The sequence below is a fragment of the Danio rerio genome, chromosome 6 (assembly GCF_049306965.1).
Source record: "Danio rerio strain Tuebingen ecotype United States chromosome 6, GRCz12tu, whole genome shotgun sequence".
Taxonomy (NCBI): Eukaryota; Metazoa; Chordata; class Actinopteri; order Cypriniformes; family Danionidae; genus Danio; species Danio rerio.
In genome coordinates, this window is record NC_133181.1 from 33085262 (window position 1) to 33110071 (window position 24810).

General features: G+C 35.0%; 1 protein-coding gene across 4 annotated transcripts in view; it reads left to right on the plus strand.

Moving 5' to 3' along the window:
• The window catches only part of wwc3 (WWC family member 3), a 102363-nt gene extending 80205 nt beyond the window's left edge, over positions 1–22158 (plus strand). The window contains exons 11-23 of one of the 4 annotated variants that reach the window (XM_005165877.6): positions 2271–2818; positions 3271–3391; positions 5172–5258; positions 5364–5450; positions 5560–5755; positions 8090–8266; positions 12347–12447; positions 12519–12666; positions 15945–16109; positions 17060–17152; positions 17229–17462; positions 19216–19343; positions 21249–22158. In XM_005165877.6, the coding sequence (XP_005165934.1) occupies positions 2271–2818; positions 3271–3391; positions 5172–5258; positions 5364–5450; positions 5560–5755; positions 8090–8266; positions 12347–12447; positions 12519–12666; positions 15945–16109; positions 17060–17152; positions 17229–17462; positions 19216–19343; positions 21249–21315 (2152 nt within the window). In that variant the 3' untranslated portion in view covers positions 21316–22158. 4 annotated transcript variants of the gene reach the window in all.
• The last annotated feature ends 2652 nt before the right edge of the window (positions 22159–24810 follow it).

The window sequence follows — 24810 nt, forward strand, 5'->3', positions numbered from 1 at the left end:
AATACTTTGTAAGAAAATCATATAAGTGCACTCTCTGGTTAGTGCTTTGGATGTTATTTGCTCTCTTAGGAGAGAGTATTTTTGGATGTGTTGCTGATGCCAAATGTTTGTCGTTAAAAACAAACAACATAAAAATAAGTCCAACAGTGGCGATTCCTACAATACTTCATTGGCTGTTACAAATGCCAGATCATTAGGTCCACTGTATAGTAAATGAAGTGGAAAGATGTAAGCCTTAAGATGACACAACATTTAAAACACAAATATTTAATAATCAAAAACTCCTAATAGTTTTTACATTGATTATTGAAGAGTTCATTAGCTTTTTAATAGATTGCTGAAAATATCTGTGAACAAAACATTTCAGTTAACTCTTTATTTAACACCCTTTTAAAATAATAAGAGATTGAATGATCATTGTACAGAGATGATGGCAGTTTTACTGGCCACAATCGCTATCAAACATCGTTTACTTCACTAAGTTAGTTTGATCTAATCTAATTGATGGAAGATTTGCACTGGAATGGCTCTTTGTAAGTATTTTGTTGTATTTTTTTAAATACAAAATACTGTATTTTATTTTGATACATGTTGTAGCTGCTGTGTTTTGATGCACCTAAAATTAAGGTATTGAATATTATATTTGAATATACATTTCAATGTGTTTTTGCCCAACGTTGATATTCCGAATATATAATATAATCCTAATTCTATGCTATTTAAAAATTAATATAATTTGTATTTGTGATTTCATTGTGTAATTTGTTAGTTTAAAATTTGTACAAACCTAATTCCAGTTAATTAAAGGGAACTTATTGTCTAATATAGTCCACAATAAGAAGCAAAGTAAAATTGATTTGTGTTAAACTGATGTGTCATAGTTTGTCATACTGCTTTGGATCACAATATGTTAAAATATAGATATAATGTGAATTAATTATTAAACTTTTATATGATTTAGTTAATTACATAAATTAGTTTATACAATTGTTTTTGTGGTCACACTTTACAATAAGGTTCATTAGTTAATGTTAATTTATGCATTTACTAAGATGAACAAAATATCTACTTCTGTATTTGTTCATGTTAGTTAACGTTAGTTAATGAAAATACAGTAGCTCATTGTTAGTTCATGTTAATTCATGGTGCATTAACTAATGTTAACAAGCATGGACTTGGATGTTAATAATGCATTAGTAAATGTTCAATTATGATTAATAAATGCTGTACATTTGTTGTTCATGATTAGTTCATGTTAGTAAATGCATTAACTAATGAACCTTATTGTAAAGTGTTACCGTTTTTGTTAAATAAATAAAAGACAAGTAGATTACTTTGTACTGAAAGCCACTAATTCAGCAATAAACAACATATCAAACTATTATTAATATTATTAATATTTTAAATGCATATTGTTTTCACTTGGTTTCTTTCTCTGCAAATGTTAATGTTTACTTTATATTAGCTATGTTTCCATCCACCTATTTGTATGCGCATTTTAGATATGGATGGAAACGCCAAGATGCGCATACATTTTGAAAATGCCCATAAAAACTTATGCGCATAACTGAGTTGGATAAACTTTTTATTCGATAAGAAAAATGCGCACAAACTACGATGGAAACACTTTTACCGCACAAACACCAGCATGCACATTAAAAAAGGTCATGTGATTTTGTTATAAGAGATCATGTGGTGATAAAAATGTGTGTGAATGGATAAAACAGCAGGTTGAGCACACTGTAAACCATCTGAAATGTCATTTTGCTCATTCTAAAACGCCTTACTGTTTCAGTTTTAGTGTTATTATATTATTAATGACCTCCAGAATCAAGAGCGTCTGTGCTCTGCGTCTGACACCTTCAAACGCCACCGCGCATTCCCTGCGTGTCAGGATTGCCATCTGAGGCGCAAGTGATTTATTAGATGAAGAAAACATTGATGCAGCTTCTCCTAATACAGCAAGTTCATTTTTTTCTGTTGATATTTGGCGGCAGTTAATCAGGAAGTGATGTATTTTGTTCGCTTTGACTCGTTGGATGGAAACGCTGCTTTATTCGCGTGTCTTTTATGTGATAATCTAGTTTTGCGCATAAAGTTCATTTGCATTTTTTGATAGAAACATAGCTATCGTTTATCAACATGTCATATATTGTAATGTGATTTATATCTTTCTTAATTCAACTGACAGCACTACTCAAAACAAAACTAAATTTATTAAGACAAAAGCAGTACATCTAACCACATCAGCTTTCTCTGTGTATATGCAGCCTGTCTGCCAGTAACCTGACGGTGTCCTCCAGCAGCAGCCGTGGTTCTTTAGCCTCCAGCCGGGGCTCTCTTGCATCCAGTCGTGGTTCTCTGAGCTCTGTCAGCTTTACTGACATTTACGGCCTGCCACAGTACGACCGAACAGAAGGCAGCTCTGACGTCCTGGACCCTTCTTTCCGCTACCTGCTCCCGTTGGAGAGCCACAGTTCAGGTTCAGCCTACGGCCCGAAACGGTCCCATGACACACCGCAGTCTCTGACCTCTCTCTCCTCCCGGTCCTCGCTCTCGTCGCTCTCTCCTCCCAGTTCCCCCATGGACACCCCATACCATTCGGCTCCGCAGGACTGCCCTCTGGCTCAGATGACCGAGGAGTACATGGAGGTGGCCAGCAGGGGGCTCTTGGCTGAAGGGCTGCGGACCCAGAGTCAAGCCCAGCAGCACACCACGCTTTCTGGGGATGGAGAAGTGGGAATCGCAGCCACTGCACACCTACTGGAGGGGAAGAGCCACAGAGATGCTGCTCTTCAAGGAACACACAGCTCCACAGGTGATGAACGCAACTAAATATTTACAGTTATTGTATTTAAACGCAATATAAGTTGCCATTTTCTTCATATAAAATGTGCTGTGATTAGGGCTGTGATTGAAATATGTTAAATCTGTTAGTCCATTAATGCCTTTATGAAACAAAAGTTGCATTTTTAATTTATAAACATGGTAATTATAGAATATGGTTAATCGCAGGCTAGGAAAACGTGGAAGACATTTAATTTGTGTGAGAGATGCGTATTTGTTAAAAGGATTTCTTACAATGCAACAGATAATAGAAACAACACTTCTCAAAGCTTTGAATCAATTAAAGCAACTGCCTCACAAAATGATTTACAACTACTAAGATTCAGTTTAATATTATCATGTACACACCCATTTTATATTTTTATTTATACCCATTTCTCTTTTTTCTGTTTGTTTTGTGCATGTATATGTTACTCTATACAGGAGTGACCTTGCGCTGTAAAAGTGCAAGTCGGACCAGCAGAAGAGCAAGACGAGTGTCTGCAGGGGTAAATGAGGATGTTTTGGCAACAGACAGCGGGGTATTTGAAGCCTGGAGTAGAAGGTGAGATGCGAATTTACAGTTTACCAGAAATTCAATTCTGTCATCCATTCAATCACTCCTGTCATTCATAAACTGTGTTTTTTCTGTCATTCCATTGACCTGAAGGCCCACTTGCTTTGGAATGTGTCAAAAAAGTTTGTTCATATTTCCTGTACACAAACACAGATTAACATTCAAAAGTTGTTTTATGATATTATTGATTTTATTCTAGGAGGACAAATAGCTTAAAATAAAAGAGATGTCAACATTATTACAATTCGTTTTATAAGAACTGGGACTATAAGAACTATTTTTTTTCTTCATAAAGTTTAACATTAATATTAAATGAATAAACAAAACAAATACATCAATACACTACAAAGTGCAAAACTTAATAGATATTTGTACTAAAATCTAAACAGGCCTACAAACAAATTGCCTTAAAACCTTTTGGTGCAATCTACATAAACAACCTAAAGTGTATAGATGCATAAATGAAAATGCATCTTTTAATAAACAATCTAGTTGTGTACAGTAGTGTACACTCACCAGACACTTTATTAGGTACACCTGACCAACTGCTTGTTAACAAAATTTTCTAGTTAGCCAATCACATGGCAGTAACTCAGTGCATCTGTGCATGTAGACATGGTCAAGACGATCTGCTGTGGTGAAACTGAGCATCAGAATGGGGAAGATATTGGATTTAAGTGACTTTGTACGTGGCATGGTTATTGGCGCCAGATGGTCTGGTCTGAGAATTTCAGAAACTGCTGATCTACTGGCATTTTCACGCACAACCATCTCTAGGGTTTACAGAGAAGGGTCAGAAACAGAGAAAATATCCAGTGAGCGGTAGTTCTGTAGGCACAAATGCCTTGTTCATGCCAGAGACTGCTTCAAGCTTATAGAAAGGCAACAGTAACTCAAATAAGCACTCTTTACAATCGAGATATGCAGAGGAGCATCTTTGAATGCACAACACGTCCAACCTTGAAGCAGATGGGCTACAGCAGCAGAAGACAACACCTGCTGCCACTCCTGTCAGCTAAGAACAGGAAAATAAGGCTACAATTCGCACAGGCTCATCAAAATTTCACAATATAAGATTGAAAAATGTTGCCTGGTCTGATGAGTCTCAATTTCTGCTGCTACATTTGGATGGTTGGGTCAGAATTTGGCATCAACAACAAAGCTTGGATCCATCCTGCCTTGTATCAACAGTTCAGGCTGGTGGTGGTGTAATGGTGTGGGAGATATAGTCCTGGCACTCTTTGGGCCACTTAAGCATCGTGTCAATGCCATAGCCTACCAGAGTATTGTTGCTGACCATGTCCATCCCTTTATAACCACAGTGTACCCATCTTCTGATGGCTAATTCCAGCAAGATAACACGCATTGTCATAAAGCATGAATCATCTCAGACTGGTTTCTTGAACATGACAATGAGTTCACTGAACTTAAATGGCCTCCACAGTCACCAAAGCTCAATCCAATAGAGCACCTTTGGGATGTGTTGGAACGGGAGATTCGCATTATGGATGTGCTGCTGACAAACCTGCAGCAACTGCGTGATGCTATCAGGTCAATATAGACCAAAATCTGTGCGATATTTCCAGTACCTTGTTGAATCAGTGCCATGAAGGATTAAGGCAGTTCTGAAAGCAAAAGGTGGTCCAACCCGGTACTAGTAAGGTGTACCTAATAAAGTGGTCAGTGATTGTGTATGTTCTTTAATTAGGCACATCAAGCTGTGTTGTTATTATTATTATTATTGATCAGATTTTATGTCTTTTTCCAGCAGGACAGAAGAATCGGAAGAAGTCAGTTTTGCTCAGGACGTTACAGTTGCAGTCTCAGAGCCAGTTCATATTCAGATTGGCCTTCTGTAAGCATCACACACTCTCCAAAAAATCTGTATCATTTTTTTTTTACAGCTATTCATTTGTTCATTCATTCATTAATTAGCTGACTCTGGGTGTTTCTTTTACAGATATGATTCAAATAGCAGGTTTTTGCTGCTGCATGTTCTTCAAATGAGAAATTTAAGCAAGGCCAGCATTAGAGATAGATGGAAAGTGTAAGTATACTTATCTTAATATCAAATATTTCACTCATGTTCTTTTAATATTGCAGGTACTTTACACTTTACGCACATTTGTCATTATCTCCATGTTGCTCTCTCTCAGATTTGTGAAGGTTCATGTTCTCCCGATGGACTCCAGTCGGCCCTGCACTTATTATTGCTGTAAGGCACAGGAGCCTCAGTCTCTGCTCAGCTTTAATGAGAGCTTCCGGATCCCACTGAGTGTTGGAGGCCCCGGGGCCCATGCCTTACAGTTCAGCCTCTGCACGCTTGGACCCCTGGCTCAGGAGGAGCTGCTGGTCAGACTAAAATTCACTCTGATTAAAATGAGGATAATGTTATCAATAAGACAATCTGCATTTGTTAGATGTGCTCTGTAAAAAAAAAAATTATTGTGCTCTGCATAAAGAAAAGAGTCTCAGCTTTCCATCGCTGTAAAACGTTACATTCACGTACCTTCGGAGGCTCCGGAATCAGTGTGGTTAAGTCATCACATTTTGACAACGCTGATTTGACAAAGGAATACTCGTGGCTTGTGTCTCCGGACAAACCAGACATGATGCATTGATATTTTGTCCCTCCTCCATGCTCAGATTGGTTCAAACTTGCTCTCTCATAACCAATAAGCATAGGTTTGGCTTTGTGGACCAGCAATCAGCTTTTTGAACAACCCAGAATGAGAAATAGGCTGTACATTTACGCACGTCTAAATAAAATGCAAAAAAAAAAAGTTTTGCATGAAATAATTCTCATACTAAATACTTTTGCATGCACAACAGCACAAAAACATGACAAAACAGTGACCCAGCTAAGACGAAGTGCTGGTCTTGCTGTTTTCAAAGCATGCAAATGACGGTGCGGCTGTTTGTCGGCAACGCAAAAGCTGAGAAGCAGCAGGGTCAACACCAAATCCATGCTGGCACATAAAACCCAAGGATGGTCCATATTGAATCTAGTTTAGTTATGTAACTATTTATTGTATAGTAAATATTTATATCTAAGTTTTTACTCAGGATTTGCACCATGTTTATTTGGACTTTGACGTATTTTTTATAATTTTCTTATTTTTTATTTGTTCATTGTAAGTAGTGTTGTTTATGGTAACTGAAAATATAGTATTTAGCAAAAAGCCAAACTTGCTTCAGTGTTCTGTTATTTTGTAACAATCTTTCTGTTTAGTTCATTCCCAGAACCTTTGGGCAAATACATTGTCAGTAAATAAATGCACTAGTTTTTTAACGCCTTAGAATAACATTGAAATAAATTGCTATAACTTGCTCAGGGAAAGGTGGATGTAGACAAAATTTATTTTGGAAGTATAAAACATCATAGCGTGTGTTTCTAAAGAAAAGAAAACAATCTTCATGAGGTTTTGTTTGTAATAACTAGAAAATGCCCCTTTTTAAAAAACTTCAGCTTAACAACTTTTTTTAAATCTTTTTAAAAAAATTCTGGAATATTTTCTGTCTGTGTTCATATGTTTTTGGACCAAAAAATATTTTAAACTGGACCTTTAAATAATACAGATTGAAGCTTCAGGTTCTCCTGTTTAAAATAATATATGACACTTGAGGCTGACTGCTAAAATAACAATAAAATAGGCATTGTTTGTTTTGTTTTTGTTGTTTGTTTGTTTGTTTGTTTGTTTGTTTGTTGAAGTCTTGGTTGGTTTGATACAACAAGCTTTTTTCCTTTTTTATCAGCATCTCCAGAATTTTGCAAGAAAGGAAACAATTACATAATTTATGCGTAATTTCAAAGCAAAACACAAGAATAGAAGCAAACGATGCCAAATGTTTTGAGAAAAGTGCTAAAAATTTACAATTTTCAGACTCAAATATATTATTAAAAATGTTCTGGAGAGATTTATTAAACTAATAATTGACAAATGTTATTTAACAGGTTTTATGGTAATAGGAAGCCATACAATATTATATTTGTGCATATACATTAGATTAGTCAGTACTGAAGCCAAATCTGGAGCTCATCTAACAAAATAACTTACGATAACGGTCCAAAAACTAGTACACCTGAATTTATATGTTATAGAAAAATATTAAATACAAGTTTTAAAAAGAGGGAAAATCAAGAGAAGCAAAAAAAAAAAAAAAAAAAGAAAATTTTATTGGAATTTTGTAGGTTGTATTTTTATATATTTTTATAATTTCAAAGCAAAACACAAGAATAGAAGCAAACGATGCCAAATGTTTGGTGACTAAAATATATTGCCTACATACACTGAGAAGTGGATCAAAATATTCATTTTCAAAATGGGGTGTACTTAATTATGCTGAGCACTGTATATTCAGAATTGATCTGACAGAATTTGACAAATAGCACTTTTCTTGACATTATTGCATGGTTCTCTATATTACATTATTCTTAATGTCTAAAAATCAATATTTATTTGATTAAAATATAAAACTAGAAGTTTCAAATTAAGTTCTGCACATGGATGTTACAGATGCATGTATTCTTGCACCCCTAATGTTCAAGAAAAGAGTGCAAATTAAAAAAAATGTTGGACCCTTTTAAAGAAATGAGCATTCCAATTTGTTTAAACATTTTGTCTGCAGTAAAACTTTGGTGTTCATGGGATTCTCGTATGCTAACAGTGTGTGTTTGTGATTCAGGGCTCTGCTCAGGTCTCACTGACAGACTGTGTAGGCAGCACAGAGATGCTCTTCCAGTGGCTCAAAGTGCAGATTCACAGCACAGAGAACCACAGGCCTGAGCACAGACGCCTTAGTCAACCCAACCGCATCATGGATGAAGAAGAGGAGAAGAATGAAGGCCAAGGCAAGCTAGAGGTGAGATCTTAACAATGGACAGGTTTCTTCCTCTGTCCAGGGCATTAACAGCTATTACTGCAATAAAGACTTCTATTTCTTAGGTGATCATTATGCTCATTTACCAGATTATTTTTCATATTTTTTGTCTACTAAATAAAATTCACACAGTTTTAATGGTGACATCAGATGCCCATTTTACACAAGTTGATATGATTCTTTAGTGCAGTGGTTCTCAATCTTTTTCACCAAGTACCACCTCAGAAAACAACTGTCTCTCCAAGTACCACTATAATGACCAGGGTTGAAATAAAGTATCGTAGTTGGCCAAATTAAGCAGCTGCTGCACTGCACAGTTCGAAAATGAAGCAGAGTCATATTCATATTTATGCAACTTTTGATACGTTTTTAAATACATGTTGCCTGTGCATATGACATATTTGTAAAACTTTTTGAAATCTAAACATTAACTTGTATGTAGATTGGTAGGGAACCCATTTTTCTCAAAGGATGTCAAGCTGACAAAACATTGCTGCACTCTGATACAAGTTTTAATTATGGACAAAATTAAAAAGCTCTGCAGTGTTTGGGCATTCTGTGTTTGTCTCAAATAATCTAGCGAAATTATAATCCATGCTAAATATGAAGCTGGTCAGTCAGTTCTTGTCACGTGTCTCGCGGTGCGGCATTCTGAATAGTTAAGATGTTTTTAACTGGGCATGCCTGCAATACGCAAGCGTGCCGCGATGAAGTTCTTACTTATTTTGCTAGCCTGTTGGTTAAATTTTGGCACTCAAGTGACCAAGATGTAACAAGAGAATACGCTCATTTTTAAAAGAAACTATTTTTTCAAATAAATTATGATTTAAACTCAGATAATAAATAAATATGAAATAATTCATGATTTTTTTGTGAGGCCCGGTACCAATTGATCTATAGAACGGTGCTGGTCTGTGGCCCGAGGGTTGCTCTAGTGCATATCTGCTCTGCAAGCACCCCGCACCTCCTTCCGTAGTTCTGCGGCAACAGAATTGATTATTAGCAGTTGATGACGCGCTGCACTAAAGTAAACATTCTAAGCACAGCACTTTGATCGCAGGCTTTAGAGAACAGCCAACGCTGACCACATTGGTGTTATCGTACGCATTCATTCATTTTCTTGCGGCTTAGTCCCTTTATTAATCCGGGGTCACCACAGCGGAATGAACCGCCAACTTATCCAGGACGTTTTTATGCAGCGGATGCCCTTCTAGCCGCAACCCATCTCTGGGAAACATCCAAACTTATTCACACACACACACACACACGTACACTACAGACAATTTAGCCTACCCAATTCACCTGTACCACATGTCTTTGGACTGTGGGGGAAACCGGAGCACCCGGAGGAAACCCACGCTAACGCAGGGAGAACAAGCAAACTCCACACAGAAACACCAACTGAGCCAAGGCTCGAACCAGTGACCCAGCGACCTTCTTGCTGTGAGGCGACAGCACTACCTACTGGTCCACTGCTATTTAACGCATCAAATGATTAAAATTGTATTCATTTTTTCTTTCATTATTCAGTGATTCGTCCGCGTACCACTAGAAGTAAGCCCGCGCACCACTAGTGGTACACATACCACAGTTTGAGAACCACTGCTTTAGTGTATTAATGAAAATCTTAATACCCTAATACTCTCAATACCCTAACCAGTTAAAGTCTGTGACTAAACGATACAGAACTCTCATCTTCTGCATCACTGTGCACTGTAGAAAACAATCATTTTGTTTGCTTCATTAAGGATGCTTTCACACTTGTAGATCGATTGTTTTGTTCTGAAACAGGAATTGTTACCATTTATGTTGTTTATTTTTGTTCTTTGTGTGGTTTCACATGGCAAAGTTTCTAAATTGACCAGAATAGTTCAAACAAGTCATGTGCGAATAAACTCTCCTCACATTAGCCAGTTTCAGGGTTTATTTTTCCGAGTCCCACAGATTCCGCTCAGTTGTCATATGTCGTTATTTTAATTTATGTTGATAAGCAATATGACATCATAAGCGAAAAGGTGTTTATTAGAATATATTAGAATTAATTAATCCATTAAAATAATGTTAGCTAGAATTATGCACCATAGGCTTAAAGTATAGAGAAAAAGAACAGATAAACCAAGACTTTAGTCAGATCATGAAACAGATCAATGTTGATCTTTCTTTCGAGGTGTCAGTGCAGAAATGAACAAAAAAATAGACCTAATATAACATATTATATAATATTATTAACATAATATTAATAACATATTATTAAAATATGAAAATGATCAGATAGTCAATTTTCCTAATGAATAAACAGCTCTCACAAAATATTTCAGCATGCTTTTACTTTCATATTCGACATAAAACACACATTTACCGGTAGGAATGACATCCCATTATAGGCCTACATAAAATTCTTTCTTCATATAACCGTATGGCTATTACATATACTTAATACACTGTGATATAGCCTGTTTCGTTAGTTTGTTGAATTGTATTGCTTTCTCACTACAAATCCACTCCAGAGTTCGTTTGAACTGAGCCGAGACCACCTCATTTGGGCTGTCTAGGCCAACTGATTTGGCACGGATGAGAGTGTGATTGCGGGTTTAAAATATGCCAATCAAACCGTGCTAATGAGATAGGTTCCGAAACAAAAATTTAGATCTGAAAGCATCCTCAAACATTATCCAATCTCAATGCTACAAATGTCGTACAAGCTGTAAAAATGACTTGTTTGCTAATGAGGTGGCATGTGACCTCACAGTGCTAGATAGACACGATTCCTGAGTGTAAACGGCATTAAAGGGATGGTTCACCTAAAATTGTCCTCTAATGTACTCACATTTAAGTGATTTTAAACTTGAATTTAAAATCAAGTTTAATGAATTTCTTTCTTTTGTTAAACACACAAAAAGGAATCTGAAAATGTTGCAAACCAGCAGCCATTAACATCCATAGTAGGAACAAAAATTCAGTCCTTGCTGCTTTCCAGCTTATTTTAAAATATCTTCTTTTGTGTTCAAGCAGTTTTGGAACAAGTGGAGGACGACTAATTGACGACATTTTCATTATTGTGTAATAATAAAAGGGTATTAATGAAAATGGTTAAATTTTTTGATGGAACTGTAAATAAACATTTGTTTTACCCTGTCAAAAAAAACTCAGTCCACAGTACAGCTACATCCTTTAAATACCAGAGGTTGTAGAGCAGTCCAGCGAAAAATGTTTTACACACAAGAAAGTGTGTACATTTTTGCCCACTTGTTCTGAGATATTCCCTTCATATGTAAAACTAATCCATTTTGCTGTTGTTTGTCTTGCTGGCTGCAATTGTGTCTTTAATTAAAGGAACAGTTCAATAATTCAAAATATATAGTTTTGAGCCCTGCACATGATGTCCAAAGAATCTGTTTACAAGAGTTATTTCTTTTCATGCTGTACTTAAATTATGGCCACGAATGAAATGCAACACTCACAACCAGTTATTTCACTCACCTAGTTTTTTTATAAGAACAGTTGTTTATCTAAGGCAGGGGTGTCAAAACTAGGTCCTGGAGGCCCAGTGTCCTGCATATTTTAGTTCCAACCCCAATTTAACACACCCGGACCGGCTAATCAAGCTTTTTCTAGGTATACTAGAAACTTCCAGGGAGGTGTGTTGAAGGAAGTTGGAGCTAAACTATGCAGGACACCGGCCCTCCAGGACCCAGTTTGGACACCCCTGATCTAAAGTTTATTAATTGGTTGTGCACAAAAAAGAAGCATCCATAAAGTAACTCAAATGCAGAATACAAGCAACTTCTAATAAAGAAGCAAATATTTATCCAATGACATGCCAGTTTAATGTAAAACACACACACACACACACACACACACACACACAAAATTAATAATGTGGTCAAATCAGAAATTTCCTGAGCACACCAAACATTTGTTGACAGTTCTACAATATTTATACACTAAATGAGAAATCAATTGACTCATTTCTCAAAACAGCTACAAAATGACTGACTTTTCAGTCCAACTTTAACAACATGATATAACAGTATCTTCTCTCTGCTGCTGCTGGTTGTGTAGGTGTCTGTGGTGAGTCATTTGGAGGAGATGAAGAAAGAGTTACAGAGGAGTGAAGAGGAACTGGAGAGGAAAGAAGAGCCGGGAGAGGCAGTTTCTGAAAGGTGCACACTATAAACAAGTTACCTTTTTTGTGTTGTATGTGTGTGTGCTGTAACCACTCTGTGTGTTGTAGGAGTTGGCAGGCTGAATCAGTGGACAGCGGCTGCAGTAACAGTACAGCGTTCGTCATTCCCTGTCCTGAGAGTCTCTGTGGTGAAGGAATCTGCCTGACTTCCGGGAGGCGCTGTCTCCAGCCTGCAGAGAGAAACCCAATTATAAAGGTACAGTGAAGTGTTACTGAAGTCAAAGAAACTGTATGAATTTAAAGGTCATAGTATGTGAAGTCAAAGTTGCCTTAATTTTTTCTTACACTGTCAAACCAAAAATAATGTCTCACATTATAACAGTTTATTTTCTATGGTTAAGAAAGTGGTAATAAAACATCACAAGAACTCAGTGTTTAACTGTGTCAGAACAAATTCATCTTGATAATGTCAGATAACTTTGTAATCCATTACATACAGTACCTTTCTATCAATTATCATAATAATTCAGACACAACTGTTAGTATAATAATATTTACACAACTATCGATATCAATGACGGCCTGTATTTGCTTGATGGTGTCAACCAATGTTAAGCAAAACTAATCTTTAATATTTTTTTTAAATTGTAGTTAAGAAAACTGTCTATTCAACAGTTCCTTTTGTTTCTTTTAGAGTACCATATGAAGCGTCACAGAAGGGCTACACAATTAATCGAAAAAAGATTGCAATCTCGATTCGACTCCCACCACACAATCTTTCAAATCTTTTTATTATTGTTGTTATACAATAATAATAACAACAGTTTTGGAACAAGTGAAGGATAATTAATTAATGACATTTTCATTTTTGGGTGAATGTTGTCCAGTGACTGACACATGCCTACACCGGTAACAAACGTTGCCTAGTATCAAAAGCAAACAGAAGCCATTTTAATCACTGCTTCTGTGTACAGTGGATACCACCTTCAGTTTCTCACTTCATCAGGTGGCTGAGAGATGGAACTTTTGCTTTTACGCATCTGGCATCTGTTATGCATCTGAAGGAAAATGTTATCAGGAACAAGCAGATGGTTTATTTTGAAGCATGTCACGGATCATTTTGGAGGATTACATGCTTTATTTCAGAGCATTTCATTGCAGATAGTTTTGTAAACGAGGCACGGTGTAATGGAGAGATAAATAAATAATTTCATAATGCTTTGTGAATAAAAAATATTTTCAAAAATCACTTGCTGCAGTGCAATACCCTCAAACGTGCACTGATGCAATGACGTTATCCTTTGCTTACAAGCTTTAAAAGTACTCAAAAATTATAGCTGCTTTTCGGTACGGTTACGGTTGTTTCTCCACTGAGCCTGGAACGGCGCGGCATGATTACAAACTGTTCTCGGCCTGGAGTTCTCGGCACGGTTAGACAACCGTGCTGAACTGTGCTGACAGATTCTGTGTGTTGACGTCGCGACTCGGTTGCTAAGCTACCACAGCTGGCTCAGCAAAAGCGCACTAGTCATCAGACATCCTCAATAAACTACAGTACATTTGATATAAAAGATTGATCCAGGTCTAAATGATACAGTTTGAAAAGGGTTTTAAAACCATAGAGCAGTCTCTGGCAGAGAAGTGAATAACTCATCACATTCTTACGAAGATATTTTATTCATTAAAGTTATTATTTTAATTGACTTGAATACAGACCTACTTCGCCTGCCTGAATGTGAGTTTATTGCACGCAGCGCTTTATTTCACAGCACAAAACTCGCTCTGATCCGGGAGAGATATGCCAGCTAATTGCGCTGCTGACTTTTTTTTCCTGCTGCGCATCGAATAAAGCGAATAAAGTCACGCTTTGCATCGTCGATGTCCAAATTCCACAACAACATCACTATATCCATGGAACACGAACTTGCAGCCAGGACAGCTTGTTAATACCGGCGAGACCACCTGAAAGACGGCGTGTTGTAATGTCGGCCGTCCAAAAGACTTTGCTTGAAAGCTTTACGGAGCGGCACTGTAACTGTCCAAGGTACTGTTGTATGATTTATATTATAGCATATGCACTAATAAACAAGTCAAAAGAATGAATGAATTAAATAAATATGGATTCTTAAATGTCAGTATTGCTTTTACTCAAAAAATATCAATACGTTTTGAAAATATTTTATAAAAATAAAATGAGCAATTTTCATCATTTCAGCTATAGGCAATTATATGATTCAGTTATACATAAGTTATATGACATCTATGAGGCATGTAACATGTTTCTGTGTTTTTGTTTTTTTGTGGTGATCTTTAATATAGCTACACAAATATTTTCTAAAACGTCTAGCAATAATTCGCCTCCAGCTTGTTAGTTAATTATGAACACAAAAATAATTATAATAATAAAAATAAAATGATCAAAATAAAAAGATAATAGAGCAGCATTTTGCTAAATATAATAGTGCTTTATATGCTTTAAATCCTGCTATATAAGTGTTGTTTCATATTCGTTTTTTATTTCACTTGCTGCATTCGTTAGTTAATGTTTGAATAGTAAAACTAATAACAGCCATCGCTTAATTGGTTTCATTTTACCATCAAAATGTAGTATATTTTATATCATTATCAACTTTTGATATAAAAACGCAGTGTAATTTAATTAATTGTTAAAAATGAAATAATTTATGTGCTGTGTTTTTATTAGTGAAAGTGCCCGCTCACCTTTGACAAGGCCTGTCCAAAATTATAGGCTATTTCTGCCACTATATTGCAAATGCGCTATTGTTGTCTTATTATTGTTTATTTTTCTGTTATGTTCAGAGATTTTAAATATTATTTATTTCCCCTCCAATTATTTTCAATCATCACGTTACATTTTGGTAATTTTCCCTCCAAATAAAATTTAGCCAGAGCTGCGCAACATATAAATAAATAAGGGTGCACATGTACCTATATTTAGCACCCCTATTTGATAGAGCGGCATAACAGTGTTTAGTCACATGGTTGCTTTTGCTTTTATGAAAAAAAATAAAAAATAGTTTCGGCTCTTATTTAACTTTAATTGAACAAAGGGAGCCATTTACATTGCGTTACCAAGGCAACTACTGATGCGTTTTGTGTAATGTTTTAAAGAGCTTTGTCACAGCACGACAGTGGAAAATGAAACCGTATCTGTGCTGTCTGGCCCGGTTTGGCACGGAATGGAACAGTTCTGTTTAAAGAACGATTCAGCACGATAGTGAAAAATCGTCTAAGGTCTTTTCACAGGGCCAGGATTAGGTGTGAAAGTAGTTTTACAGCATTTATATTTGTTTTTAGTGTGAAATAAGACTTTATCAACATAAAACGTGAATCTCAAGAGGCATATTAAAAAAATACTGTTTAAAAAAACCTATTTCATGATAAATCTTTAAGTCTTTTCTATGACTTTTGGTCAGTGAATGCTTCACAAATCACCTTTGCTTTTGAAAAGAGAAACAAGTTATGAAGTGGATCATGAAACATATTTCACAAATTTGTGTGTGTTTCTTTAAGGTGGACAAGGCGACCAACACAGAAGGTGTGTTTGCTGAGCCGATGCGTATGCGACCGAAGGAAAGGACAGGCCGCTGGGGTCACAGCTCCCCCTTTATGCGCAGCAGCACAATAGTCAGATCTCAGACCTTTTCACCTGGAGCCCGCAGTCAGTACGTCTGTAGGGTGAGTACAAACATACACTTCATACACTGCTGGTTTGTGATGCACCGTATTATCTCTCTTGTTTTTCTGTGTTGTTATTACAGTATAACATTCAGCCAAATATCTTGTCTATTACAAACAGTTCTGCATTTTTATCTAATAAATTAATTTATTTTTACTATTAAAAATGTGATCCTAAATATATGATTAGAATAAAATAAAAAATAATTAATTAAATATATAGTTGGGTAATATAATATAATTTATTTACTGTATTAAGTTAAATGAGTCATCAATTAGACTGTGCAGTAGGTTAGTGTACTTAGAAATATAAATTGAAATGAAAAATATATGTAAGTAAAGTATTAAATGCAAAAAGATCTAGACAAAAGTAATGAATGATAATTTAAAAAGAGAGGTTTTATAAATCACTCAAGCATTAAGTTAAATACTTATTATATATTTATGAATTAAATTTCAGTTTAATTAATAATTTGTCGATTTAACCCAAAAAATAACTTAAAATATTTTTAAGAGCCCTAAAGCACGACCATGTAGTAAAATATTTTTGTTCTTGTGAATAAAAAAGATTAAAAAAATAACTGTAAGAATTGTAAAACTAAATTAATTAATAATAAAGTAAATGCATTATAGTCATTATATAAGTAAATTAAAGGAAATATTATTAGAAATAATTATATTTATATTATTAAATGTATTATTATTATTAGTAGTATTATTATTATAAAGTATTGAAAACTAGTAAATCAAATTAACTATTTACAAAAAAAATTAAGCACTGTTAAAAAGTCGTGAGCTCAAACCAATAAACTATATAATTAAAAAGAAATGAATAAAAACAATTAAAACAACTTTGTGTATTTCACGTTGTTGTAAATCGCTGTAAAATACCCAGTAAAACTGCAGCTTTACATCAGTGTATCAGTCTGTCTTTGTGTTCTCTCTCACAGTTGTACAGAAGTGACAGTGACAGCTCTACTCTACCAAAGAAATCCCCCTTCATCAGAAACACTCTGGAGCGACGGACTCTGCGCTATAAACAGGTTGGAAGGATGCTGTGTGTTTGTGTATTTGTGTTATGTTGTAGATGTGTGCTGACTGTGTGTGTTCCTCCAGCAGTCTCACCGCTCGTCTCTGGCAGAGCAGCCCACTCGCACCTCTCTGGACCTGGAGCTGGACCTCCAGGCCTGCCGGACGCGACAGAGGCAGCTGACAGAGGAGCTGGCAGCTCTGAGGGAACTCAAACTGAGGCTGGAGGAGCCCATGCAGGGCCCCCGTGGCCCAGCTGACCTCCCACACTGGGCCCTACGGGACGAACGCTTCAGAAATCTGCTGCGGGAGGCCCAGAGACAGGTCAAGCACATTTCTCTAGCCACTTCATAAATTCAATGAATTATTCATTTTGCAGTAGATGAATCTAGTGACACTTTGGCTAACAGTAGGGATGTGAAGGAATCCTGTTTTCATAGGAAGAAAATTCTTGGATCATCGTATACTGAATTCTCACTGTATTTTAATAAATCATTAAAAGAGGTTAAAAAGATTGACAAACTTCAGTTTTGTCTTCAATGACAAGGTTTCCTTTTATTCTTTTAACATCACCTTTATATTTAGATAGATAGATAGATAGATAGATAGATAGATAGATAGATAGATAGATAGATAGATAGATAGATAGATAGATAGATAGATAGATAGATAGATAGATAGATAGATAGATAGATAGATAGATAGATAGATAGATAGATAGATGGATAGATAGATGGACGGATTGACAGACATACGGATGGATGGATGGATGGATGGATGGATGGATGGATGGATGGATGGATGGATGGATGGATGGATGGATGGATGGATGGACGGACGGATGGATAGATAGATGGATAGACAGACATGCATACAGATAGACTGATGGATGGATGGATGGATGGATGCACGGACAGATAGATAGATAGATAGATAGAGAGATAGATAGATAGATAGATAGATAGATAGATAGATAGATAGATAGATAGATAGATAGATAGATAGATAGATAGATAGATAGATAGATAGATAGACGGATTGACAGACATACAGATGGATGGAAGGATGAATGGATGGATGGATGGACGGACGGACGGACGGACGGACAGATAGATAGATAGATAGATAGATAGATAGATAGATAGATAGATAGATAGATAGATAGATAGATAGATAGATAGATAGATAGATAGATAGATAGATAGATAGATAGATAGATAGATAGATAGATAGATAGACAGACAGACAGACAGACAGACAGACAGACAGACAGATAGACTGATGGGTGTATGGATGGATCGACGAACGGTATATATATATATAGTGAATTGAAGAATACTAACATATAGGATTTTGGAATTTAATGAATGCCAATCAGAATTGACTATTCCAAGCCATGTATAAAAATAAGAGACTCTGGCTGCAAGTTTTTTTAGAAGTTCTCTTGTATAGAAAGTTACTCAGAGTTGCACACATTTACTCCATTAAAATTTGTTAAAAATAATTTTCAAAATAGTATTTAAAGTATTTTTATTTTTTAAATAACTTTGGATTTGTAACAATGAATTTAAAGATGAATAAAAACATTTTTAATTTAAAAAAATTAAAATTAAATAAAAAATAAAAATTAACTATCTAAAGCCAATTTTCTGTAAAAATAACTGTAAAAATCATTGTAGGGCATGTTCCTTTAAAAGAGTAATTAGTTATAGTTCCTAGTTACTTCTCACAAATAGTTACTGAGTTAGTAACTGAGTTACATAATTCTAAAAGTAACTATTGCATTACTTAAAATATATAAATAATTTGTCAAATGAATAAAATAAATATAAAACATTGTACAGAAATCTACACTGTTTGAATGTTGTTGTGGGCCAATGTGAGAGACAACCATCAAATTCAACATATCACTATGGATATTATAATTACTGTAGTTGCACAATAAAACACAATAGAGGGTTTAGAACTTTAAGTACTTATTGCACAGACCACAACTGTTAAGATTTGAGGTGCTTCATTAGATTAGAATTACTTGTCTGTGTTAATGTCTTTCTTTTGCTTTGTGTCTCGTGTGCAGTCGAAGCAGACGAGGCAGGAGCAAAGGCAGGAGGAGGCTGCTGAGAGGAGGTTGAGAAAGGCTTCAAAAGAGGTCTTACAAATGAGGGGCCAGAGCCACAAAGAGCCCCTTCCTGTGCAGACATTCAAGTGAGTCCAGCAACTGTAAAGTGTTCATCGGTGTGTCTGCTGTTATGGACATCATTTTTACATTTGCTATTTATTAAAAAAGATCTACGACTAAAGCCTGGTTTATACTTCTGCGTCAAGAGACCGGTGTAACCATCGATGCATGCAACGCCCGTAGCTGTGCATTTATACTTCTCTGGCTGTCTCTGTTGGTCTGCATTACACTTCTGAAACGCTAGTTGGCAGTGAGGTGTAAATGTTCCTCTGTGTCGAGTTTCTTCACTGCTGTTTTGCTTTTCCAGAACACTTTCTGGATGTACTAGTGGCTCAAACTTGCTCATTTTAAGGCATGAACCGGCGGACGTGCAACAACTTTAACTGTGAGGTAAACACAAAACAAAACTTTCCATCAGCAGCCCCTTCAAGGAACTCCACACTTAAAAAACAATCGCTCCATTGGGCTTGCGCCCAGCTCGCGCCATTCACGCAGCTCTCGGTCCCACCTAGACTTGTCAGCGCTACCAAGCTGACCAATCACAGAGCTTGCGACGTGTAGTTACATTTTTTGAGAGGTGCACGTCAGTGACGCTGATGGCCACGGCGAAAGGCTATGCGTCAACGCTGTAGCATACGCGTGCGTTTGACGCAGAAGTATAAATCAGCCTTAAATCGTATGTAAAAAACACTACCGAATGGGTTCACGCACAACTTGTACTATAATTTCAAATCCATTGGTTCGTAAAACACAGTTCTTGGTTCTGATTACTTTTGAAAAATGTCAAAGTTGTTCTTAAAGTTATGTCTACTACTGTATTACTCTGCACTGATTGGAGAGGCTTTTGCTTTTTCAATAGTTGCTTAATTTAAGCAATTTTTATGTATCGCGTCTAATTACTTATCTGTCTAATTTTATTTTGATGATGTGGTAAGTAAATTGGCATCATAAGTCATCTGTCAGCTGCCCTGATTTCTATATATCAGTCGAGAAAAAAAAACATACTGGTTAACCTCTGGTGTTTGTAAGACTTAGTTTGTCCACAAGGTTTCAGCACTAAATTAGTCCATTAATTTAGTTATTAAATTACAAAAAAAAACTGCTAAAGTCTGCAAAAATGGTCGACATTAAAATGATGTTTTAAATAAGTACAAAGACAAGAAAGTGTATGAATATTAAAAAAAAACTAAAAACATTTGGGCTTTAATCTGCAGTGAAGCCCTTTTGTCATAGAATGTCTTCTTAACAAATAATTTCTAAATTGGTTCAACAATTATAAGTAATAAATAACATTATTTCTTCACTTTTAGACTTTAGTGCAACAGTAAATATAAGAGAAATCTAAGATAAAAACAAACACCTCAACTTAGAATATCCAGCAGGCAATCCCAAGTTTACATATCTCACAGTTTGCTATGCCAGTATTGTTGTCATTAACTTTATAATACCTCCAGACTGCAGACATACATGCAGTTTCCGCTTCAGGCTGCTGTCATGTCATGTCGCATGTGTTGCTGTTTCTGTGTGAAGTCAAGAAAGACATCCCATATATATATATATATATATATATATATATATATATATATATATATATATATATATATATATATATATATATATATATATATTAGTAATTGTAATTGTAAAATAGTAATTGTACAAAAAAATAAGTATTTAGATGGCTTGTGGTTAAATTGTCACCACTGAGTACTTGTCAATATTGCAATAAGTGCTTACTAATTATTTAATAGCTACTTTTATATGATATAGGGCAAGTCAATTTTAAAAAGAATAAGCTATAATGTGTTATAATTATTAGTATCTAGTACTAGAATAGAATAGATGCTGACAGCTAAGAACTATGTTCTGGAAGCATGAAATAGATACTAATACATTTTAAGGGTTTGTTTTATTCCTCTTTTGTGATGCAGGGAGAAGATGGCTTTCTTTACAAGACCAAGATTCAACATCCCGCCTCTGCCAGCTGACGACGTGTGAACGCCACACCATCAAATATGAAGAATCTGTCTGTTTTTTGTACTCATGCCCATGAAGTAATTATAGATCAAAAGTGTAGTTATTTCAGCACAAAGATGAAAACTTATTTGATATGCAACTTTTGAAAAACAGAACGCTGTAAAAAAATTAGCGTGTGTATGTGTGATTGTGCGTGTGCGCGTGCATGCGTGCCTATGTGTGTGTGGTTGTGAGTGATGGTGAGTGTGTGCGATAGTACTAATGAACACATACACCTATATTTTATGTAATTATTGACATTTTGGCAAAATGTTTCCTGCTTGATTAAAGTGGGGAATGAGTGTTTTATAAAAGAACAAAGCATCTTTTTACTCCTGTACATTGTACTTCTGATATTTCGATGTCTACGCTTACTTAAGGCTGGAAGACGGGAACAAAGTCAGTTTAGACAAATTCACTGTACTGTAACTTATTTTATAGTACTTTTCCTTGAAGGAAATAAAAAATGCTCCCTGCTTTTAATGTATTTTATAAAGCTTAAAACAAATAGCACTTACTGTAAGTGTTTTTTTTTTTTTTTTTGGACGTACAGTAGAATGGAAATTTTGGCTGATTTTGTTTCTGTTACCTGATTCTTTAAAGTTATTTACTTAAGAATTGTCACTTTTTGATCTTTTGTTGCAGTTGTCATTGTCCCTTGTGCTGTTATTCTATTAAAATTATTAATATTAATTGTTAATCGTACTTCTCAATATGTAGACTAATATCATTTTTATATGCTGTCTGTAAAAAACACCCGCAGTGTTAACTCTCTCTTATGAAGATAAAAGAATTAAACTCTGAAAGTGCAGCTCTTTTAAGAAATTAACTGTCATAAATGCTCATGATTATAATTATTCAGCTATTTCTAGAAAACATACAATAATCAGGGTTCATACAGTCATGAAAAAACTGGAACAGTCATGAAATTTTGACATGGAATTTTTCAGGCCTGGAAAAGTTTTGGAAAAAACAGAAAACCCTACAAGATTTTGAAAAAGTCATGGAAATTACATTTGCATTTAGTCATTTAGCAGAGGTTTTTATCCAAGCGACTTAAGCTTGCAAAATTCTGTCATCGGCGCTGTGAAAAGTGGTGGGGTTAAACGATATGATTAGACCTTATTAAAAGTGAGTGATTGCTCCATATTTTAATTTTCTTATTTTGAATTATCCTCTATTGGTCTCACGCAATTATCAAGCTTAAACATTTGAATGCAGTGAAATGCGAAACTTGTCTCTCGTGCTTGCGTTTCTGGTCTGCCGCATTTGCATGTTTATGAATGGAAGTGTATGGAGCGAAAAGTGCATTGTGATCGCGGCTTTACATTAGAAGTAGTTTTACCTATACCATTTCTAGTTTAGCAAACTATTAACATTATCTATATTTAAACAAATATCTGTATACTGGAATGGAGGTAAGTTGTATTTACTTCTTTTCTTGGCTAAAAACATGGTCTCACATCATTAGTACTGTGTACGCATCTTCTATTTTACATAGACATGAAAATAAATTCAAACTAAAGAGATTATTGCATGTTTTATGACATGCTGTAATAAATTTAAACATTCATTGTTTTTCCTATGATTGATGTGTATATATAGACATTACATGAAACATTAGGTCATGAAAATTGACTTGAAAGTCCTGGAAAAGTCAGAATTTTTCTAGTAAAAATGCGTATGAACCCTGAATAATGTATCGGCTGATTAAAAAAAAAATCACTCTCCGGGGTCTCGTTTATAAATGTGTCGTATGCACAAAATGGGTGAAAATGTGGATACACTACACACAAAAGTTGTGATCTATAAAAAACAAACTTTAAAAAAACAAAGCACCATCATATGAGCCATCATCATACAATTTATAATATTTTTTTATGCAACAACTCATAACATAAGTGAAGGACCATAACATACACGTTGACTTGCTCCTTTTTCACACAAGTGATTGTAAAAGAAATGAAAATCCTGCAGGATTCCTGTAGGCTATTTTTGTAAGGGTTAGAACGCAAAAAATAAAATACAACGCTACAGATGATAAACTAATTCAGCTCTACCCTGAAGAGACATTAGGTATGTTTAATTGTATCTTTTGTTAATTTATCGTGTTTACTGTGAAAATTGATGCTATATGTTTCAACTGACTGAGTGTGTGTACATGCACATTTAAAAATCGTTTCAGTCACTCAGCTCTTACTTTAATTTTTTTCTAAAGAGGAAGAACTGCAGTGAACTTTATTAATAAGTCATTTGTTTATGCAGAGGTTAATATTAATTCCTGGCTGTTTATCCAGTACACTTTGGACAGCCTATAGGAGACCAGTTTGATCAGCTTACTCAGGCTGCTTTTAGCGGTTTTAATTTGCCACTTTCTCTTTTACAATGATGACATTTGCTCCCATTCTTTAACTTCAGGTAAGTGCTGTTAGTGTTTATTGATGTTTTCTATTGATATAAGTAAGTTATCAAGTGTTGTATGTCTACAAAATAACCCGTTCAACAATTGGTTGATGATGGTAAGTTCCCCTCTGAAGGAAAATATAATCGCATCATATATATATATATATATATATATATATATATATATATATATATATATATATATATATATATATATATATATATATATATATATATATATAAATCTTTAGGTTTGAATTTTATTCATCTTATTTGTCCAGAAGGTGGCGTCACAAACTTGCTCCTGAGTTATTTTGATGGCACTACTGTGTAGAGTTGCTAGATTTATTTTGCACACCGTAATCAACCTTCATTCTTTGCAAAATTCTTACTTTTTTGCTGTGCAAGTGCTTAGAAGTTAAGTTAACTGTTAAATGAATTCTGGTCCACTCTTGTACTTTTCCTGGCTTTAAATAGAATCACAGCAGGCTTCATTAAAAAGCATCAGATGTGGGACATTAATGAGGTGGAAATCTTAACGCTAGAAACAAAAAGACTGTAGTTTGTTTAAAAATAGGACAAAAGTGCTGATCTAATCGTTCTCTGCTCTGGGTATGAAACCTTTCATTAAAGATATTTTCATGGAGAGATTTGATTTTTACTAAAACCACAAAAAAAAAAAAAAAAAAAAAAGATTATTATCAAGCTGGTGTTTTTCCAACAGCACTAAACTGAAATCCGTTTATAAATAAATATTTTAATAAATCTCTCTGTTGATGATTTCGGATGTGTAGATCAGGCAGCATCCAATCATGTTTAAATGGATTCGAATTTGAAAATATTATTACTTCAGAATCACTAGATCATTAAGATTTTATTTATCTAGTGATTCTAAAGTAATATTTAGTTTGCAGTATTGCTGTTTTTCAGTAAAATGTTTTTTGCCATCACAACAATAAGATTAAAATACATTCTAGTAAAAAGTTAATTGTAAATGTTTAAATATTAATGTTTTATGATACTAATGTTTTAGTGTTTTGCATCACAATAAATTAGCAACATAATTCATGTTAT